The 19,598-nt window shown below is 47.5% G+C and overlaps 1 protein-coding gene across 2 annotated transcripts in view; it reads right to left on the reverse strand.

Annotated features, from left to right (window-relative positions):
* Positions 1–19,598, reverse strand: part of STXBP1 (syntaxin binding protein 1) — a 62,132-nt gene that overhangs the window by 18,355 nt on the left and 24,179 nt on the right. For both annotated transcript variants that reach the window (XM_054584346.1, XM_054584345.1), the window contains exons 2-12: positions 15,363–15,412; positions 13,687–13,768; positions 10,546–10,622; positions 9,535–9,613; positions 8,270–8,373; positions 6,482–6,630; positions 4,741–4,825; positions 3,824–3,954; positions 2,698–2,805; positions 1,617–1,677; positions 192–257 (exon numbers count right to left, since the gene is read on the reverse strand). In XM_054584346.1, coding sequence (XP_054440321.1) covers positions 192–257; positions 1,617–1,677; positions 2,698–2,805; positions 3,824–3,954; positions 4,741–4,825; positions 6,482–6,630; positions 8,270–8,373; positions 9,535–9,613; positions 10,546–10,622; positions 13,687–13,768; positions 15,363–15,412 — 992 coding nt within the window. The remainder of the gene's footprint in view (positions 1–191; positions 258–1,616; positions 1,678–2,697; positions 2,806–3,823; positions 3,955–4,740; positions 4,826–6,481; positions 6,631–8,269; positions 8,374–9,534; positions 9,614–10,545; positions 10,623–13,686; positions 13,769–15,362; positions 15,413–19,598) is intronic.

Here is a 19,598-nt window from a genome sequence, read left to right on the forward strand (position 1 = left end):
GATGAAGAGGAAAAAGGAAAGTCATAGAGAATAAGCTGTCTATCCCAGCTTTCCATTTTTGCCTATTAAAAATCAAAGGGGACTGAAAATCCGTGGATGTCAATGACTCGGTTAGGGAAGTGGGACTCCGAGATGTCTTTTTGAAGCTGTTTACACGCACGACTCCAGTCGACCGTTTCGGACTGCCGTACCTTGCTGAGCTCTTTCTGGTACTGGGGCATTTTCTTCAGCATCTGGGACAGGTCCCGCATGGTGGTCTGTGAGGGAAAGGAAAGCATATGGGCTCACGCCCACAGCGCTGATCGAAGAGGATGTGCAAGCCTGGTGGGCGCAGGCAGGATGGGTCAGCAGCCACCACTGGGTTCCCCAAGAACGTTCCAGAACTCTCAAAATGAATCGTTAAACACCAGGTCATGTGTGTTAGGTTGCCAGGCCTCTGGCTCAAAAAAATTATCCAGCCACATACTACGACTGTCTCATCGGTGGAGAACTGAACCCTGAAGTCCAGCAATAATGCGTTACTTATTGTAACCAGGAGGTTACTGAGAGCCTAGTTCTTGCCAGAAAAGGATGAGTGCTTGCTGCTTTTCTGTATCCTCAGCTCAGACACTGTTAGCATGAAGTTCACACTTCACCCCAGCAGAAAGGCTGCCGCTGCGCAGACAGGTGGGCCGCAGGGAGAAGGCGAAAACAGGCTGGGACCTGCACCCTGACAGGCGAGAGGGGTCTACTACCTTCTAACTGTGGGACCCACCTAATCCTGCTCATTTATCCAACAAAAGTTTACTGAGTTATTACTACATGCCAGACACTTTTAGGTGCTGGAGATACAAGGACAGAAAAAAAAAGTTTCAATTTCTGCCTTGAAGGAGCTCACATGTAGCAGAGGAACCACCATCCTACTGAGTGGGCTGGTGCTCACGGGGGCATCAGAGGGGGGTGCCCAGAGCAGAGGCAGTTCATCAGTCTAGGGAGCGGCAGGGAAGGATCCTCCCCCCCGCAAAAATGACACCTAAACAAAGGACCGAGTCTTCACAAGGCAAGGCTCAGGTAAGGAACTCGGGCATGGCGGGAGCAAGGCGGCAGGAACACAAAGGAGGGAGACAGAGGTGAGACGAGAGAGTCTCCGGAGCCTGATGACGCAGGTGCTGTAAGATGCATGGGAGGTGGGGCTCGATTCTACTGGGAACAGGAGGCCCCCGAATGGTTTTCAGCAAGGGAGTGACACAACCAGGGCTGCATCTTCCTTGACTGAGATGGGCAGCCACCTCTAATCAACAGCCAGGATAAGGAGCAGCCCAGGAAAGTCAGGTCATGAATTCTAATTCCTCCACAAGCTAAAAAAGGTGTTGCAGTTCTTCTGGCTTAAAATGAATCATGATCCAAAACAGCAAATATGAATCCTAAGAGTAACAAAAAGAAGCTCTCTATAAATATCGAAAGACAGGCTCTGGATCTCAATTTTGAATGGAAAAATTGAGACAAAATGATGGCGGATAAAGGGAGGACTATGGCCTCCCCGCTTGCTGGTCTGATGCCAAGGAGGCATCCTCCCTGCTCCTAGAGAGAATGCAGGGGTCAGCTCAGAGGGCACTGCAGCGTTAGTGTGCGTTTACCTTCTCTCCCGTATTCATTCTCTTGCTGGAAGAAAAGTCTTTCAGAGAACGGGTGACTTCCCTGGAAGACAGAGGGAGGCAGCTAAGTTTCAAAGCAACACTGAGCGCGTCTGTATGGATGATGCTAGAGGAACAACACAAGATTCTTCCTGTAGGACAACGTGGTGACTTTTCCTGCCAGGAAGGTATGCATTTAAAGTAATTTCCTAAGAAGTTTTCCAAAGTGTTTTTCTCACTAGTATTCTAGACCAGGGCACTCCAGGGTGGGGTGTATGCGATAATTCAAGAAGAGAGAAGAAAATATGAGGACAACTATTTTATGTTTGTTTTACTTCATCCTTTTCAAATTTATGTTTTTGTATATGTTGCAAAATATACACATTAGTACGATAAGGTGTATATTTACTTCACAGATAAATTTAAATACTAATGAATCAACATCTTCCTAAAGTTGAGTGACCCCGAAGTGTGGAGACCACTTCTAAACAGTAGAGCTCTCTAAGACTATTATTTTTTCTCACTGTTCCTTGTAAATTTCCTCAGGATATGCCAACTCCATGTAGCAGAATGTGTCTTTTTGTAAAAACAGAATTGTTTAAAGGTCTTATAACAATGTTTACATATTGGAAATATTTTGAAGCATTTTCAAAGCAAAGCAGGTTCAGGGCACACAGACATCAGGTCTTGCTCAGGAATCAGGTACCAGACAGGAGGGAAAGATTGTATCAGCTACAGAACAGAGGCCTGCTCCGGTTGTGTCTGGATCTTTCAGTAGAACAAACTCACTTTACGTGTTCAGTGTTTATAAAGCATTTTGCTGAGAGACCTACAAATGCTTCCCAAAAACCCTAAGGCCCGCCTCACACAGAATAGACCTTCTAACTTCCTGAGGTTGCTGGAACCCCAGCTCAGGGACCAGAAGGGATTTATTATCGCAGGGGAGCGTGCCGGCGGTGTGCGGGGGCGGTGATTGCCTGCCCCAAGGAGCTAGCTCCACCCCAGCTGCCCGGAGCTCATGTACCGCCATGCGCCTGGGGACAAGTGTCCTGCCTGGAGGAGGGCAGAGGAAAGAGGTCCTTACTGCGACACTTCCGCGATGTGCTTGTGGCGCAGCGCCACCCAGAGGTCGTCGTCCTCGTCCAGGAGCACTTCCTTCACCCGCGCCTCTCCGATGCCGCTCGTCTCATACCTGGAGGGGGAGGCCCCACAAAATTCACCCAAGTCCCCTCTGGTTTGTAACAAACAAGGGCTCACAGCCCTCAGCTGGCAGACGTCCCCATGAGTGAGTTCACAAGCCCCACGACCGCCTGACGCCTGCGGTACGGGCGGCAATGGCTATGATTCTCTGGGCAAGGGAGCCCAAAGCTCTAACCAAGGTCGACTGACCTGACATTCTGTTTTAGATTCCTCAGGGTCAGCCGATGTGAGCGCCACCTGAGCCACGTGGTTCAGGGTGTGGGTTCAGAGTTACTCATAAGGGACAAAGATCCTGTTTTGTACCTCTCTCAGAAAGGACTGGGTACCAACCTCCAATGTGTGATGCCTAATGACCTTTCAGCAGCTACCCGCAACAGGCCCGCAGCCTATGGCTGCCTGTGAAATCATGAACATCTACATCAAGGCAAGAATTACAAGTGCCAGAGGGAGAAGAGCAGAGATTCCCTCATATTTTTAGAACCTTCGTTTTGAAGCCGCTATCTTTATGATCAATGTTGTAAAATAAATGACATGAAAACAACGCAGTCTGCATAAAGATAAAAAAACGTTTTTAGAAACTGAGTTTGTAATGATTGCTACCAAGAAAAATGTTTATAATAAAGAAAACAGCTTCTCTGCAAATAAACTTCAGTGACAAACTTCTGTTGGTATATTTTGTCATGATATTTGGTGATCTATAAGTGAGAAGATTCACCTCTGAATAAAACATGCACACATGCCCAAATCAACATAGTGACACATCCAAGCAGGCTATCGGCGGAGGTGAAGTGAGCTGCGAACTGAAGTCCTTGTTCTCGCCCAAAAGGGGCCCGCGTTCCTGGATAGAAATGCCATGTGGATTTTGGGAGCTTTACAGAAGAGCTTGCAGGCTTATTGGCAAGACTATCAATGCACCCACTTTTCCCAGGATTAATGACGCCCTAATGACAAACCAGAGGTGTCTCTGGTTCATTTGGAAAGCTGCAGTCCCTCCGGGGCGCGTCACTTACTTGTACACATCATTCTCAATAGGCAGCAGGTCATAACTCATGGCCTGAAAAGTCAGTTCGTGAAGCACGGGGGAGCTGGGGTCAAACCCGCGGTCCAGGATCAGGAGCTGGGAGCGAGCCTTGTCTGGGCCCTAGAAGGAAGGACACAGGGAACTTTCACCAGCCTCTCCATCCAGGACTGCTTTCTGCAAGTGGAGCAGCCCCTCCGGTAAAAGGGGCAGCAGGAAGTGGCTCGGAAGTGAAACCCAGTAAAATAGCACTGACTATAGTCCGTTTACTGCTTGACAAGAATATTAGCCAGCACCGTGTGAGAGAGAATCCAGCATGTGTGTTTCATCACGAGGGTCCTTGGGGCACACCTAAAACTGCAGCGGGGGCCCGAAGTGAGCTCACAAAGAACAGAACCACCTGGGCTCAGTGACAAATGGGTGGCCCCCCTGATCTGGTCTGCCTGGGACCAAGTAGGTTCCCAGAATGTGGGACTTTGGTTTTAAAACCAAGATGATGAGAAGCTCTGTGCCTGGGCTGCAGCAGGGGTTACATGAACCCATACATGTGACACAATTAAACAGAGCTGACACACACACGCACACATGTGTACAAACTAGCGAACCAGGCCTGGCGATTGTGCAGAGGCCCCTTTCTGGGGCTGACGCTGCACTGCTGAGGGCTCCCAGGATGCAGGGCTTTCAGTGCTACACCCGGGGAGGTCCCCAAGGACAGACACAGGCTGGCCACCCTGGCAACACCGACAGAACCTCAACCAGCCTGCCCGAGGCTTGAGCGTCTCACCAGAGGCCTACGCGCGGGGATAGAAGCACTCACACCCACTCTGTGAGCCACGGGGCTGTCCCCAGGACTGCCACCCACATGGGGCCACTTGGTGGAAGAATCATACGGTCCATGTCCAGACTTACCTCCCCCATGGTTGGGTCGTCAGCTTTGTAGGCATCGAGCTTGTCCTGGATTAACTGAGCCAGCAAGGCATTGTCCTTGTATTCCCTGACAAAGGAGGAGTGACACAGGGTGAATGCCCTTGGGGGAGAAAGGCGTGACAGTGAGGGGCGAGGTCAAGGACCCTGTGAGCTTCGCCTGCACGGTTCTTGTACAACAAGAGTATATTCACACAGTATATGTATAATTAAAAAGGACACACAAAATAAAATACTGAGCTCAGTGCCTGGAATGTAAACATGTGATTTTCTACTTCCTTTTTCTTTTAACTATGGAAGTGAAAACAGAGGTCATTTTTTCAAGCAGCCTCAGATTAACGACTACACATCAGCAGAGGGTCCTGACCGTCCATCCTTTGCCCACAATCAGGTCATGTGAGCCTGCCCCACCTGATTCTCACTTCCCTCAATTCCAGTTCCCTTGGGTCTTGTTTTGACACCAAGTGACACTTTGTGCAGGCAGAGCCAGAGAAGTGTACGTGAGAACCTCTGGACCTTACCCCTCCGCTAAGCCTGACGGCGTTTCCTGGGGCCCCACCCATCCGTACACAGTGTGCGGCTGCCGCCTGCCACCTGGCCGGCTCAGGCCTGAGGCGCCCTGTGCCGGGCCCCATCCCTCCCTCCAGCGAGCTCCCGTCTCCCACTTCTCTGTCGGGAGGTACGGCCTCGGCCCCCTTGCTGGACTCTCCCCAGGCTCGTGTCAGTGAGCACCGACAGCAGAGCGAGGCCAGGGGCTGGGGCCGACCACGAGGCCACAGTGCGGCTGGCACACCGACCCCGCGCTCGCAGGGCAGGCCCTCGGCTCCCCTCGGGGCGCCCCCCACCCGCACTGTCTCCTCGCCGGACTGCAGCTCACATTCTCATCTTCACGCTCCCACAGCACTTCACTCACTGCCCCTTCAATCCACCCTCAGGCTTCCCAGTGACAGCCACTGGAGGACACAATCCCAAGCTGGCACAGGACGCGTCCAGAAACGGCCCCGTCTCGCCCAGCTGCCCTACGCATACAATGTGTGAGACCCGCCATCCTCCTCAAACATGTCCTTGGCTTTCGCAGCTCCACACTTTGGCTTATACCAACGGCAACAGCCAACTGTCCACAGAAAAGGCCCCTCTCCTCATCCAAACCTGTCGTTCAAGACCTAGTTCCAATGTCACCTCTAGTACAAAGCTGTTCTTGATCCTCTGAGCCTGAAGGACCCACTCCCTCCTGTGAGTGCCTAGGCCCCCGGCCTGTCTGTCCGAAGGCCCCACCTCGCGGGCCTGCGACACACCTGCGGGTAGCTTCCCTGCCTGCGCAGGCCGGGGGCTGCGTCCTCAGGTTAGGTCTCCCAGCACTTCGCACACGGCAGGTAGTGATAAGTGAATGCATTTATAAAATCTGAGGAATCTGTCCTTTAGAAAAACATTCTCCTTTTATTTTACCTTACTCTGAAACACCTTCTGCAGAGATGATGTTTGTTTTTAAAGGTCAGAAAACGATAAAAAACTATAGGAAGCCTGGGTTCATATTGTTACACAGGGGTTCATATTTTAGTTACTCATGACTGAACACCCGTATCTTTCATGCTCTTTTCTGTGTGTGTTATGGAAGAACAGCTGTAAACGCCTGACGTTCAAACCCTGAGCCTCCTGAGACAACTGCCAAGGGAACCCTAAGGCGCGAGGAGGCGCCGGGACAGCCCCCGGCGGCGCGCTGCCTTACCCCCGGTACCGCACGGCGGGGTACTCCTTCAGGGTGGCGCACAGAGTCGCGATCTGCTCTGCCAGGCGCTCCAGGATGGGGTTCTTCATCTGAGCCTTGTGCGGACTGTAGAAGCTCTGGAAAGAGTCGGCAGAGTCCAGGGAGTACACCTGAGAGGAGGGAAAAGTACCCACGCGTACAGTGTCTGCATCCAGAATGGCGGGCTGTCGGAATTTCCTCCAACCCTGGTAGTGAGTCCACAGAACATGTGTCCGTTCACTCCTCAGATGCGTGCAGGCTGTGTGCCGGGCCGGGCGCTGCGCTGAACACCGGGAACTATTAGTGACCAAAACACGCCCGTCCTCGTGGCGTGTGTGAAGGGAAGGCGGATGATAAAGAAACAATGAGTATAACGAAAAGTAAGTTTTAAGGTATATGAGAAATTGGTAAATGTATGAGAAAATGACAAAGCAGGAAAGAATGCCCGAAGAGCTGGACAGGGTGGACAGAGCCTCATTGAGAGAGTGACGTTTGAACAAGGGATTGAGGGAGGTGAGGAGTTTCTCACCAGAGGGAGAGGGGAGGCGCTTCCACATGGAAGGAACGGCTGGTGCCAAGGCCCTGAGGCCGACGAGTCTGACGGACGAGGAGGCGGCCAGTGTCAGGCCTCACAGGCCACTGCAGGTTTAACTAGGTAAGGGATACGCTAGAAATTGGGCTACGACTGTGTGCAAACAATGGAGCTTTTTTATGTAACAACTTCATATCCTCAGCAGTATGTTCTAACTACTTTCCTTTTTTTTCCTCTTTGGAGAGTTCCAGACGTTTAAAGTTTTCTCTTAAACTACTTTGCCTCTCAGTATTCTCTTAGAAGCTCATTTACGTACACCACCCTGATCATCTAGAAAACTCGAGGGTTGTTTTTTTTAAATTTATTATTTTCAAAAACCCATAAAATATGGTATGTTTGGACATGATAAATTTGGATTTTGTTCAGCGCGGGTGGTGACAGGGCTCACACAGGGAAGAAGTATCTCCTGCGCTCAGACTGCGAACAGGCATCGTGCCAAGCGAGCCGGGGGAGAGACAGCCCTTGAATGTTCACACTCTATTTTTTCCATCCCTCCTTCGCTAAGAATAGGTGCCTCATTGGTGTCTTGAGGCTGATCTATAAAACTCCATGTGCCACAATCATTTGTTTATCTCTACAAAATGCCTACAAGTCCTGTTATTTTATTTCTTTGCTAGGAGAAGACATTTTAACAAATCTTACAATACGAAGATAAAAATTTTGTACACTCTCTCACAGCCAGCTTCTCTCTCACTGGTTTAACAACTCCGGGTTTTTCCAAGGGGGCGCAGTTTGCTGCCGCTGCACCTGGCACTGGAGGTGTTAACGGCTAATGACGAAGGCGACCATCTGTCCTCTCAGCACATGACAGGCTGAGGTTCTCTCTACATAAAAACAGTCTCCTTCACAGCAGATGGGTGTTGTCTGATTTCTTCCCATCTCTCCCTCTGCACTCTTTTTGGATTGGTTATTCAGGAGTCAGCCAGTTGGAGTGAACACCGTGAGCAAGGAGAAATGTGCACAAAGAAAGGCACAATGGCTTCAGAAAAGTCAGAAACTGGGGGCAGGAAGAGGGAGAGGGCAGACCCCTAGGCACATGGCCCCTTTCCATTACCCACACATCCACTCACACCACCTCATTCGGTCTGACGTGCGACAGCTTCCTGCCCCGCCCTCTCAGAGGTCCTGGGGGAAGAAAGAGGATGCAGCGTTTCCCGCTCTCCTTGGCGCTGCCTCACCTGGGATTCGTACGGGAGAAAGGCGATATTGATTTCCGTCAGAGTTTTGATGACTTTGGCTGCTCGAGATTTTACCAGCTCGTTAAACAGGGCATCTGGACAAGCTGCAAGAATGACAAAAGATACTGGGTCTTCCTGTCCCTTTGCTCACTCATTTCAACAGTCGCGTGTGTCCGGTGGATTCTTTAGTTATTTCGACGTTAAAAAGGCAAATGAAAAGTTCATCCCATTCTAAAATATCCACTACCTCTAGGCTGTAAAAGGAATATAAAAACAGCTCCAAGACCCTCAACACAGGACAGAGAAACAACGGGGAATAAGGATTGAGATATTGAGAGCTAATAAAAACTTTTCTTATGTCGAGGAGAGGTGATAAAAAACCCAGAAGAGCTGGAGAAGGGAGGAGGAAAAAACCTGTAATATACACAAACACCATACATACATCTGACATGCTTACGAAAAATAAAGACAGAAAAATTGACTCATCGAGCCATGTGAGGCAGGCATTTCTCCTGGACCCCAAGAAACTCGGCTGCTCAGGAGACCCTCTTGGTGGGGAACCATGACTTCACATGGCTCTCCTGGGCCAAACATGGGTGCAGGGTCCCAGAAATGTGTCATTGCTCCGTTATTATTACTAATGCCGTTTACCTGCTCTCTTTGTCACCCACATTCAAAAAGTATAAAATTATTCCCCGCCAGAACCCTTCGCCACTTCCTCAGTGGCGAGTTTTGAGGGCTTCTCGAGAGAACACTAGGGAAACTGTTACTACTGGGCACTTCACAGCCATCCGGCCCTACTCATTTCTCTCTGCCATTAACAAAGACTGACCAAAATGTTAGTGCCCCGGGCTCCACACATACATGACCTCCACAAAACAACACAACAGATGCCAGGACAATGATGCAGTTCTAGCTGATACAGGGACAGACGGAAGTGCACTAGAGTTTACAGTGAAGGCTGGAAGTCCACATGGTGAGCCATCGAGGCTGGCCTTGGGAAATCCTGCTCATCCCTGAACCCCCTAATCCTAAGGAGAGGCGCTATTTTTCATCAGGAAGGACTGCACAACCTAGTAGGTTTGTGTTTGCGTGTGCTTATTTTTGTCTCTTATGAGGTTTTTCTTCTGAAAAGAAAGTAAAAGATCGGGACAATCACAGCAACAACCCCTTTCTTCCCTGTTGCCCTGACTTGGTCGTGGTTCCGCCCTGCATGCAGGAAGACCACCCTGGGGGACCGGGAAGCGCCTGGTGGCGGTACTTACAGTCGGTGAAGAAGACATGGGCGGCCCGGTACTTGGCCGTTGGTGGGTCCTTAAAGTCATTGATGAGAGAGCGGACAGACTGTGGAGAGGGAAAAAAGAGGGAGCTGAATCCAATTCTAGAAGTAAATGGAGCCCATATCTGGACCGAATTAAATCCAGGAGGGCTTTCGAGCTGCTTGCACAAAATGGCAAGGCATTTTTAATGTGTAATTCTAACTCATGTTTGGCGATAATTGAGTCCTGGGGACTTGAAATTAGGATTGAGAGTACAGACGAACAAAAGCCTTCCCTCCTAGGTCATTCCAGGATGACACTGTCGGCTGTTTGGAGCCACCACAACATGGGTTCCTAAGAAGGGACCCACAAAAGAGGAAACTGCTCAGAAACCTTCCAGGAGGTTCATACTGATGAAGTTCTGGCAATTTAGTTGCATCTTCAGAAACTCATACATAAGCCAGTTTTTAAAAGCGAAGAGAAAGCATGAGAGCAGGAGGGAGCTTACAGGCACTGAGAAACAGACCTCCGACAGCTATGAACCCAAAGCAGGGGGGGACCCTGCACAGATGTGGATTTCAGCCAAACCCCCACAATGGGAAGACAGGTAAATCTGAACACAAACTGGGTACGGACTAATTCAACCTGAAAGCATCCAGTACCTGAGTCTGGAAGGTAGATCCCTACCTTGATGAAGTGGGTCTCCTACCCAGACAGGAAGTACCATGGGGAAGGGGCCTAGAATGTTGGCCACTGGCTTTCTGGACAGTGGCTGTTTCAGAAAGCTTGACACTCCCTTCGCTCCTCACTGTTCCCTCCCTCCCTGTCTGTGGACCGCACGCAGAAACAGAGCAGCGTGTTAAAGGCACGCTTAACCTGGAAACTGCAGAGGCTCTGTGCCACGCGGCCGCCAAGCTAGTGCGTGCACCCAGCTAGTGCGTGCACCCAGCCAGCGCGTGCGCCCAGCCAGCGCGTGCGCCCTGCCCTTATCCATGCTCCCCTGGGGGACTGATTTACCTTCTCAGATGGAGTGATGAGATACACAGCCTCCAGGCTGGGCAGTGGCTCCCTGCACTTGTTGATGTCTTCCACAACTAGACAACAAAACAGCGGCCCACCATGAATAAGAAAACACAACTGGTCATCACAAAACTGGAAGCAGCAGATACAGGCCATCTTCAGACTGGCACAGATAAAAACTGGGGGCGGGGCAGGGGGCGGGGTCCCTGTCCCTTCCACAGAGTTACCACATCCCACTGTCCCACACCACTCAAGATTCTAGAAAACGTGAAACCTTCTCACACTAGGTATTTCCCACTTCCTGTTTCAGTTTAAGTAAATTCCTTGATCTGCTCTAATGGAAAATGGAAAATGCTGCCTCATTCTGCCAAGAACAGTCTTTTGCCTCTTCCTTCAGTTTTTTCCTCATCTGTCCCAAATAATCCCAGTTCCTTTAGAATTTCCATGTGGGGTTTATTAATCAATCTTTGGATAGTTTTATCATTTTCTTCTATGTATCAAAGGAGGACAGTCCACACATACCTTCTCTATATAGTACTGCCCCTCTCAACAGTTCAAGATTAAACATTATAGTTTGTTAAGCAAACCAGGAGCTTTTGATTTACCTGTTCTTTTATGGTTATATCAACTACATCGCCTGGAAAGAAGAGCTTTGGAACAGTCGTCACCTTACTAGTCACCTGACAGAGCTCAGGAGAGTTACCTGCGCTGTACTGTTCTCTGGTGTAGAAAGGGCAGTACATACTACGGTGCCATTCTTCCTATGCAGGGGACTGAGGGAAATAAAAGCATCACTTTAGAAGTATCCTTTCTAAAGTTTATAAAGACTTCTCTCCCCCAAATAATGTTCAAATTAATACCCAAATCTTTCAACCATCTATTTTGCCATTGGTTGTACATTTTTGAATTTCATAAGCCCATAACACTTCCCTCCAAAATGTTTTGGGATTCAACACTGGGTGACTAACTTTTAAATTCTGCCACATAAGGACATTTTTCAAAAGCCACTTCTGGGGTAGGGAAGCATCTGTGTGTGACAGGGGAGAGCTGAACCCTCATCTACCACAGGAAGTCAATAGACAAGTTCTAACATCGGTGAATCAAGAGATTAGATTATAAACATTGGTTTAGAAAAATCCAGATGATAACCAGAGGAGCGAGCCGAGAGCTGTTTCGGGGGTGACTGGCCTGGGGCGGAGGGGGCAGGGGAGGCCACCACTGCTCCTTCCTTAGAAGCTCTCGGCTCCTTTTGGCTTTCCCCACCTGACTTTGTACATTTTCTGCTTAGATAGAGAAAAATATTGTTTTTAAAAATTAATGAAGAAAATAACTTCATAGTTATTAAAGGGATAAGCCTGGCTTTGGATAGCTGAGTAACAGAAAGTCACACCAAAAATTAGGCACTGTCATTTGATAAACTAAATTTGGAAATGTGCTTTTAAAAATTAGGGAATTGGGTTGTGATTATATCCCCAAAATATATATATATATATATATATATACTTTTCACCTAGAATTTAATCAGTAGCACATCCACAACATGTTATTAACATAATTTCATAAAAACATGTTTAATCTTGAATAATGGGAAAGACATAATCTTGGAATAAAGGACAAACATCTAAATTAAATCACTTAGCTTAATGAAAACCTCCACCCTCCATGTTTTCCCTCCAGTAACTGGTACAGTTGTGATTCTGATGAAGACCAGCCACAGTCTGTGAGCCACACATCGTATGAAGTTGTCTCTGGGGGAACCAGTTGGGGGCTGCATCCCACCCAACATTTTTTCAGAGGAAAAACAAAGGTTAACTTCCGTGTCTAAAATAATACTTCTAAAGAGACTGGTTTTCAATCAATGCTGTTCCAAAGGCTGAAATGCAAGATCCCTCTTAAAAGGGGCCACTGAGTAAGATGAGAGCCACAGACAAATGTGAGTAAGAGTCTGGGACAAGAGCCAGGTCTGAGATCTATTCTCAGGTGTGACATTGGCTAGGGACCTTCAGCGGGCAATTTTTTAAAATCTACTTATTGCGAAATTATAACACACATTGTAAAGATCGAATAAAAGATAAACACACAAATAATTATAAAGCAAATGCCTATGAAAGCACCACCCCGGTTAGGAAGCAGAACCCAGCGGGACTGCAGAAGTGCCCCGTTCCCCTCCTTTGTCAACTTCCTACCTTCCCTCCAAAGAGAGCCGCCAACCTGATGAATGGTAACCACTTCTTATCATTTGCCGCTGTGTCTACACTTCGAGACAGTATGGCTGTTTGTTCGGATTTGAGCTTTATGTAAGTTAAAGCATACTGCAAGTACTTGTTTCATATCTTGCTTATTTTGCTCACCAATATGTTTATCAGATTCATTCATGTTAGTGTGAGTAGTCAGAGGTCATTCATTGTCATTGATATATAGTATTCCACTGTATGACTCTACCACAATTTAGTTTACATTCTGCTCCTGATGGACTGTTTGCTTGTTTTTTGTTTTTTTTTTTTGTTGTTTCCAATTTGGGGCTCCTATAGACAGTGCTGTGAGCATTCCTGCACACGCGCCCTGGGCACACATGCCTGGGGCTGTCTAGGACACACATCGAACCACAGACTTGTGAGCTCATAGGACAGTATGCACCTTCAACTCTATGAGACACTTCCAAGTGCTTTTCAAAGTAGCTGTGCCAACTGACACTCCATCACATGGGGCTTCCATTTTCCTACATTCTCCTGTCACTTGGCATTATCAGAGCTTAAGTATTCCAGCCTCACTCTGATTTTAATTGTATTTCCTTGGGTGAGCAATTTTTCATGTATTTACTGGCCACTTTGGATTTCTTCTTTTGTTATGTGCCAGATCTTTTGCTCATTTTTTTCCTATTGGATGGCCTGCCTTTTTCCTTGATTTAATCTTCCTTTTGGCATCCTTTCACAGATATTTAATGAGCATCTAGCAGTGGATTAGGGACTTGCTGATGAACAAGAAGCCTGGATCTCTCTGGGGAATTTACAGTCTTATCACCCAGGTTGTTGGAAGAATCTAAAGTCAAGTGAGAGAAGCGCGAATAGGGAGGAGGGCAGCAGGGCACAGAGGGAAGGCCTGAGCACCGCAGAAGGGCAGAGAGAATGGTGCGCTCACTTGTTATCCCCTCGGTCATGATGTCCGTCATCTTACAGCAGGAGGAGAGCATCCTCATGCTCAGCTGATCCACCACCAGCACCTGGAAGCAGAGAGACCAGCTTAAGGGGCAGAATGGCACCTTCCCCACCCTCTCATCAGCCCACCGCGCCAGTTCTCAGCGAGAGCCCAGACATGCAGACATTGAGCTTCGGTGTTTCCTATGGGCCAAAAGTTTGCTGAAATGCACGCTGGCTTTTTTTCTCCCACACGCGAACTTAACTTGGGAGTTAAGTTTGCTCTCACTGACTTGACTTAATTTTATAAGCTTAAAAAAATTAAACTTTTAATTTTTCATAATAAAGAGAGTGACACACCCACACATATAATCTACGGCACCCACACCCAGAGAAAACTGTGTTGGAGAGGACTTTTCCTGGGCATTAACCTTTCCTTAAAGGGAGACTGAGCACTCATGCCATAGGTATGGCTGGAAGGCGAGGACTGTTCCAATGTCATCAGGACACACCTTCCCCAGCACGTGCATCATATGGGGGTAAACCATACTTCTGTCCAGACGGAAGGACAAGAACGTGCCATGGGTCTAAAAGCTTCACGCCTGCAATTCTTCAGCTGCCCCTTCCTAGCTCCATTCAGCCCACGGTGGAGAGAGGCATGGAGCTAAAACGAGGGTAGCCCTCCTCTCCTTCTTGAATGGTACAAACCGAGGTCACAGAGGCCAGACACGGTGTGGCCTGGACAGCGTTCTGTACAGTACAAGGGCCACTTTTCATGTTATGAGGCAGCTTCCTCAAGAACACTTTAAAATTCTTAGGTCCACAAAGACAGGCATAAAGAGTTCCCATCAGATGGCCTCCGCTCTGGTGGTGAGGAGGACGTGCTGGTTACAACAGGCTCACAGGCCAGCGTGAGACTTCAGACTCCTGCTGGGCCGATCGCCTCTGCTGTTCCCGGCCGCAGACTTGACACCGTGTGGGGCCTTGACTGCAGGAACACATGGCAGCAAGCATGGTTGGAATGCTCTCTTCAACACCACCAGGGAAGTTCAAGTGAAACTGCATGCTTTCCCGGCCATCGTAAGGCCCAGCCCCACGCAACCAAGTGATTCTTCAAACACCGGCTTCCTGACTGCGGGACAGCGCGTTGACCCACCCCTTCCGTCATCCCCCCCAGAAACGGAGGCCATAATCAATGCATAAACGGTACGTGTTTCATGTACATTACACGTGACACACTGAGCACTGCTCTCAGAAGGGCATGAATAAATACGTAATTATTGATATAGGGAAAGACCGGAAGAAGGCTTTTCACATCACTGTGTGGGCTCCGTGCAGAGGCTCTAGGGCTGCCAGAGGGGCCGGAAGACCTCACCTTGCGCTCCCACTGTAGGCAGAGTTCCCCTTCTTCCGTTTATATATGTGGGTTCCAGGTAAGGTTTTGTTTGAAGAAAAGAGTTCCACTGCTAAACTGCCCCACCACGTCATATTTCAGATAAGCTTTATGACCAAGAGATTGCATAACCAGGATCATATAAAATGAGAGGCATAAGCAGATTTTTTTTTTTTTAATTCTCTGGACACAATAAAGGTCTTTACTCCCTGCTTCTACACCTTTCCCCCAGCTCTGCCCCCAAAGGAACTCCCCTTGAAGGCCACTAATCGCCCTGCTCTACTTACCTTCCACTCCCCCTTCTTCTTTACTTTCTTGATCACATCATGCATGATCTCTAAAGAAGGATGGCGAAAAGAAGGGAGGAAGAAAAGAAGGAGGGAGAAAGGAAAATATAATGTAATTTCAAGGACTTCCAACACCTGCCCGTTACAGTAGGTCATTTTTCTCCCCACTGGCTTTGTTCTTTGTTCAACCAATCTGCTCACTGAGCCCTAATCAATCCATCATAAAGGGAGCTAGCTTCTTTCGGTTTCCTCAGTTGGGTGGTTCTCCAAGTTTTTGGTCTCAGGACTACTTTACACTTTTAAAAACAGGTTCCCAAAGAGTGTTTGCTTATGTGGGTAAATACCGTTATTGACCATATTAGAAATAGTAAACCTGAGAAATTTTTTAAAATTAATTCATTAAAATAACAATAAACCCATTATATGTTAACATAAATAGCATTTTAATACAATGTAACCGTATTTTCTGCAAGAAAAAGGTTATAGTGAGTATTGGCTTCCCCCCCGCTTTGCAACCCTCTTTAATGTCTGGTTTCATAGAAGACCGCTGGATTCTCCTATCTGCCTCTATAATCAGTTATAAATCAGATAGCGTTTGGAAAACTCCACTGTGCACTTGTAAAAGAATACGAGTGAAAAAGGCAAATAACACCCTATTGGTCTTATTAAGAAGATCATTTTGACCTCGTGGACTCCTGAAGGAGCTTGGGTTTGTGAACCACTGCCTTCAACGGAATGAGTGAGAGGCTGCGGCGACACGCCAGGCATGAGTGCCCCTCAGGCTCCAGAAATGGATGTGAAGAGCCACTGTGAAGCCCTCCCAGCCCTGAGCATATCTGGGGGACGCTCTCCCCTCAAACCACACCTTTGGTAAGCCCCGGTCTCCATCAGGCCCCTGCACATGGACCCCCAGCCACGCCGGTTTCCTAGGAAACACTCTCTCATCGCCCTTTCTGAATCCAGGGGGTAAACAGGCCTGGAAGGACAAGTGTGTTTCAAACACGTGGGTCATTCTCTAGAGTACAACTCCTAACTCTGCTTTCGACTCTCTTTAATAATCTGACGTGTCCTACACTCTTTAAGAATTATATTCCTGTCCTGGCTGGTGTGGCTCAGTGGATTGAGCGCCAGCCTCTGAACCAAAGGGTCGCTGGGTTGAGTCTCAGTCAGGGCACATGCCTGGTTGCAGACCAGGTTCCTGGTGGGGGGCGCATGGAGGCAACCACACACTGATGTTTCTCTCCCTCTCTTCCTCTCTCTCTAAAAATAAATAAAAATTTTTACAATAAAAAAAGAACTATATTCCTGATTATAAAAACACACTCACTGCAGTAAACTTGGAAAACACAGAAAAGTATAAAGAAGAAAATACCATGTATTACTCATGAACTTAAAAAAAAAAGAAAAATCATTTGTAATCCTGCCAACCTGAAACGTTTAATTAGCATTTTAGTTACTTCCTACTAGCTTTTTCATACTGTATATGTAATTTTGATTACACTTTTTTTCCAGTTAATAAACTCATTTCCCCAGGTTAATAAAAATGCTTCCTAAGATTTTAAACGCAAGAATAGCCCACAGTTTAGTCAACAATTTTCCCAATAGCCATTTAGATTATTTTCCATGTTTCAGTGTAGTCAAAAATTGGAAACAAATATATCCAATGACAGAGCAGCAATAAGTAAATTAGGTTACATTTTTATAATGGAATACTATACGCTCATTAGAAATAATGATATGGGAAACTATATATGCATGCATTCACTCCCTCATTCAGTAACATTTGTTGAGTAACCACTGTCTGCCAATCATACGCACCAGGCACGACCAGCAGCAGCAGGACACCCCATGGCAGCAGTAGGACAGAGGGAGGGGGCGCTCGTGGGCTTGGAGATTCGGTGGCAGGTGTGAGGGGTGTCCTTGTGGGAGAGGACGTCACTGGCTGAGAGTGGGCAGAGTGGCGTTGTATATGGAAGGTTTGAGGAAAGAGGGTACCAAATGCCCGCCCAAGGATCGGGAAAGTGAATTTACTACCGACGTGTTTTAGCATTTCTGGACAGTATTAAGGGTTAATTGAGGTTCATGACCACAAATTTAATGTGAAAGCAGGCAGCTCAATTGTGTGATCCCCTCCCCCACCGCCAAAAAAAAAGAAAAAATGTTTGGCTGTCCAGGTGGAAGCCAGGAAGGAAAGAAGTGTTGGTTTCACCTAAGGTTACAGTTTCCCCAGGCGAGCACAGCGGAGGCAAAAAATGCTCAAAATACACAGGTGAGGGGGAAGGAGTGCCACAACTACTTTTTAAAAGTATATATACATAGGGAACATCAGAAAAACTTATATCAAAATGTTATTTTTGTGTAGTAAAATTATGATTAATTTTAATCGCTAAATTTGTCTTCCTATGTTTTCCCAAGCTTTCTGCATTAAGTACATAATTTTTTTTGTAATAGGAAAAATGGCCTAAAAATACCGTGGCAGTGAATAACTCTGTGCCCAGAGCTTTTCTTCACACTAACTGCTTTTAGGAGAGCTTTCTGGGTGTGAAATAAATAGGTAGAGTATAAATTCCTGGGCTCCTGATAAATTCTGAATTATTTTCCAAAACCACAATTTACACCCTCACCAGTACTTTGCACAACTCTCCAAATTAACATACTGACTGATGAAGTAACACCTTGAGACGTGTTTAGTTTGATCTTTGCTAATGTGTCAGCAGAAAATGGTATATTTCAATATCTTTATTTAAATTTATTTTATTACTGGAGATTGATATTTGCTTTGCTACTACACAAAATTAGTTTAAATTGACTGACTTTAAATTCAAGCCACCTTTTGTTAGGGGAACCCAGAGGCACCGCAAGTAGTAAAGACCAGGAATAATGGTTGCAACTTCAACCCTTCCTACTGCGCTGTGCCTGTTCTGTACTTCTCAGGGGATATATCTATCGTGGGTACTGTTAACAGCCAATCCTAATACTGCCCTACATTTTTCTAATCCAATACCAAAAAGGAAACAAGGATGAGAGCCCATTTGAGCCTTAAGAGTCAAGTCGCTTAGGCTGCTTCCCCACAAATAATCCCCTGGCCATCAGATTCCACCTCTCCTGTAAGTTCTCTATGTGTGAAAAGAACAACAGTTCTGATGCTGGTCCAGCCAGCTGGTCTTATTTCTGCCAAATCATGTGAAACCTACAGCCAAAACATCGCTCCAACTTCTCCATTATTGTGAGGGCCACGGCCCTGGTGGACTCTGCTTCCCTCGTGGCCAAAGGGGAAGGAAAATAGGCTCCCTCTCAACCACACCCTCTAGGCCCTGGATGAGTCCCAAACTCAGGAGAGCCCTCCCAAGCCCTGAGAAAAACGGCAGGTGGTTTAGGATAGCCTGGGTCATCTTCAGGTGCACCCAATATACTGACTGGGGTCCCAAACTGCACTCCAGGGACAGCTGCAAACCCCACTGCCACCACGTGAAGCCCTGCCGCACAGCCTTGGCCACCCTCTGCAGAGGCACGTACCAGGGCGCCTGAGCCCACAGCACGCCGAAACATCCGAAACGGCGTGACTAATATCTGGTGAACTGGAAGCGGGGCAGACACGTGAGCATCACCAAAGTCCTCAAAAACGAGGGGATCCAAGTATTCTGTGCTCCGTAGCCCCAGAGCTCACCGCTGCCCTGAACAGATGCATCAGGAGTCTGGTGTCCAGGCTGGGAGGAGAAGGGCCTCCTTTCTGCTGAACCAAGGTCACAGCTGCCCTCCTCTTTTACCAGTCCAAAGCACAGACTTTCCAGAGTGACTGCAGCTCAAGGGGGGCAGCCTGCCTAAAAGGCACCCTCTCAAATAAGCCCCAGTAGCACGAGGGTAACTCAGGTTGCTCAGGCAAAGGTCACCCCCAGCGCTCGTGATGAAGAAAGAATGCCACAGGGAAGCACTGAACTTAGACAGACGAGGGACAATGCAGGTCAGGCATTTGCTGGCCATGTGACCTTAGGCAAGTTTGAAATGTTCTAAACTTCCATTTTTTTCATGTGCAAAATTTAAATTTTAATACTCTAGTGACCTGTTGTGAAGATTAATGAGATAAAATGCCTAGCATATATAGTACCTGGCACATGTGGGGCATTCAACAAAAGCCACTGATTTTAATATCACCATAAAAATGTTCTTCATACAAACAAGAAAATTATGATATATCACTTCCACCAATCACAAATTGTCATATAGCCCTGGCTGGTG

This window comes from Pteronotus mesoamericanus, unplaced genomic scaffold (genome assembly GCF_021234165.1).
Source record: "Pteronotus mesoamericanus isolate MK-2021 breed Mesoamerican mustached bat unplaced genomic scaffold, CSHL_Meso_final contig_78, whole genome shotgun sequence".
Taxonomy (NCBI): Eukaryota; Metazoa; Chordata; class Mammalia; order Chiroptera; family Mormoopidae; genus Pteronotus; species Pteronotus mesoamericanus.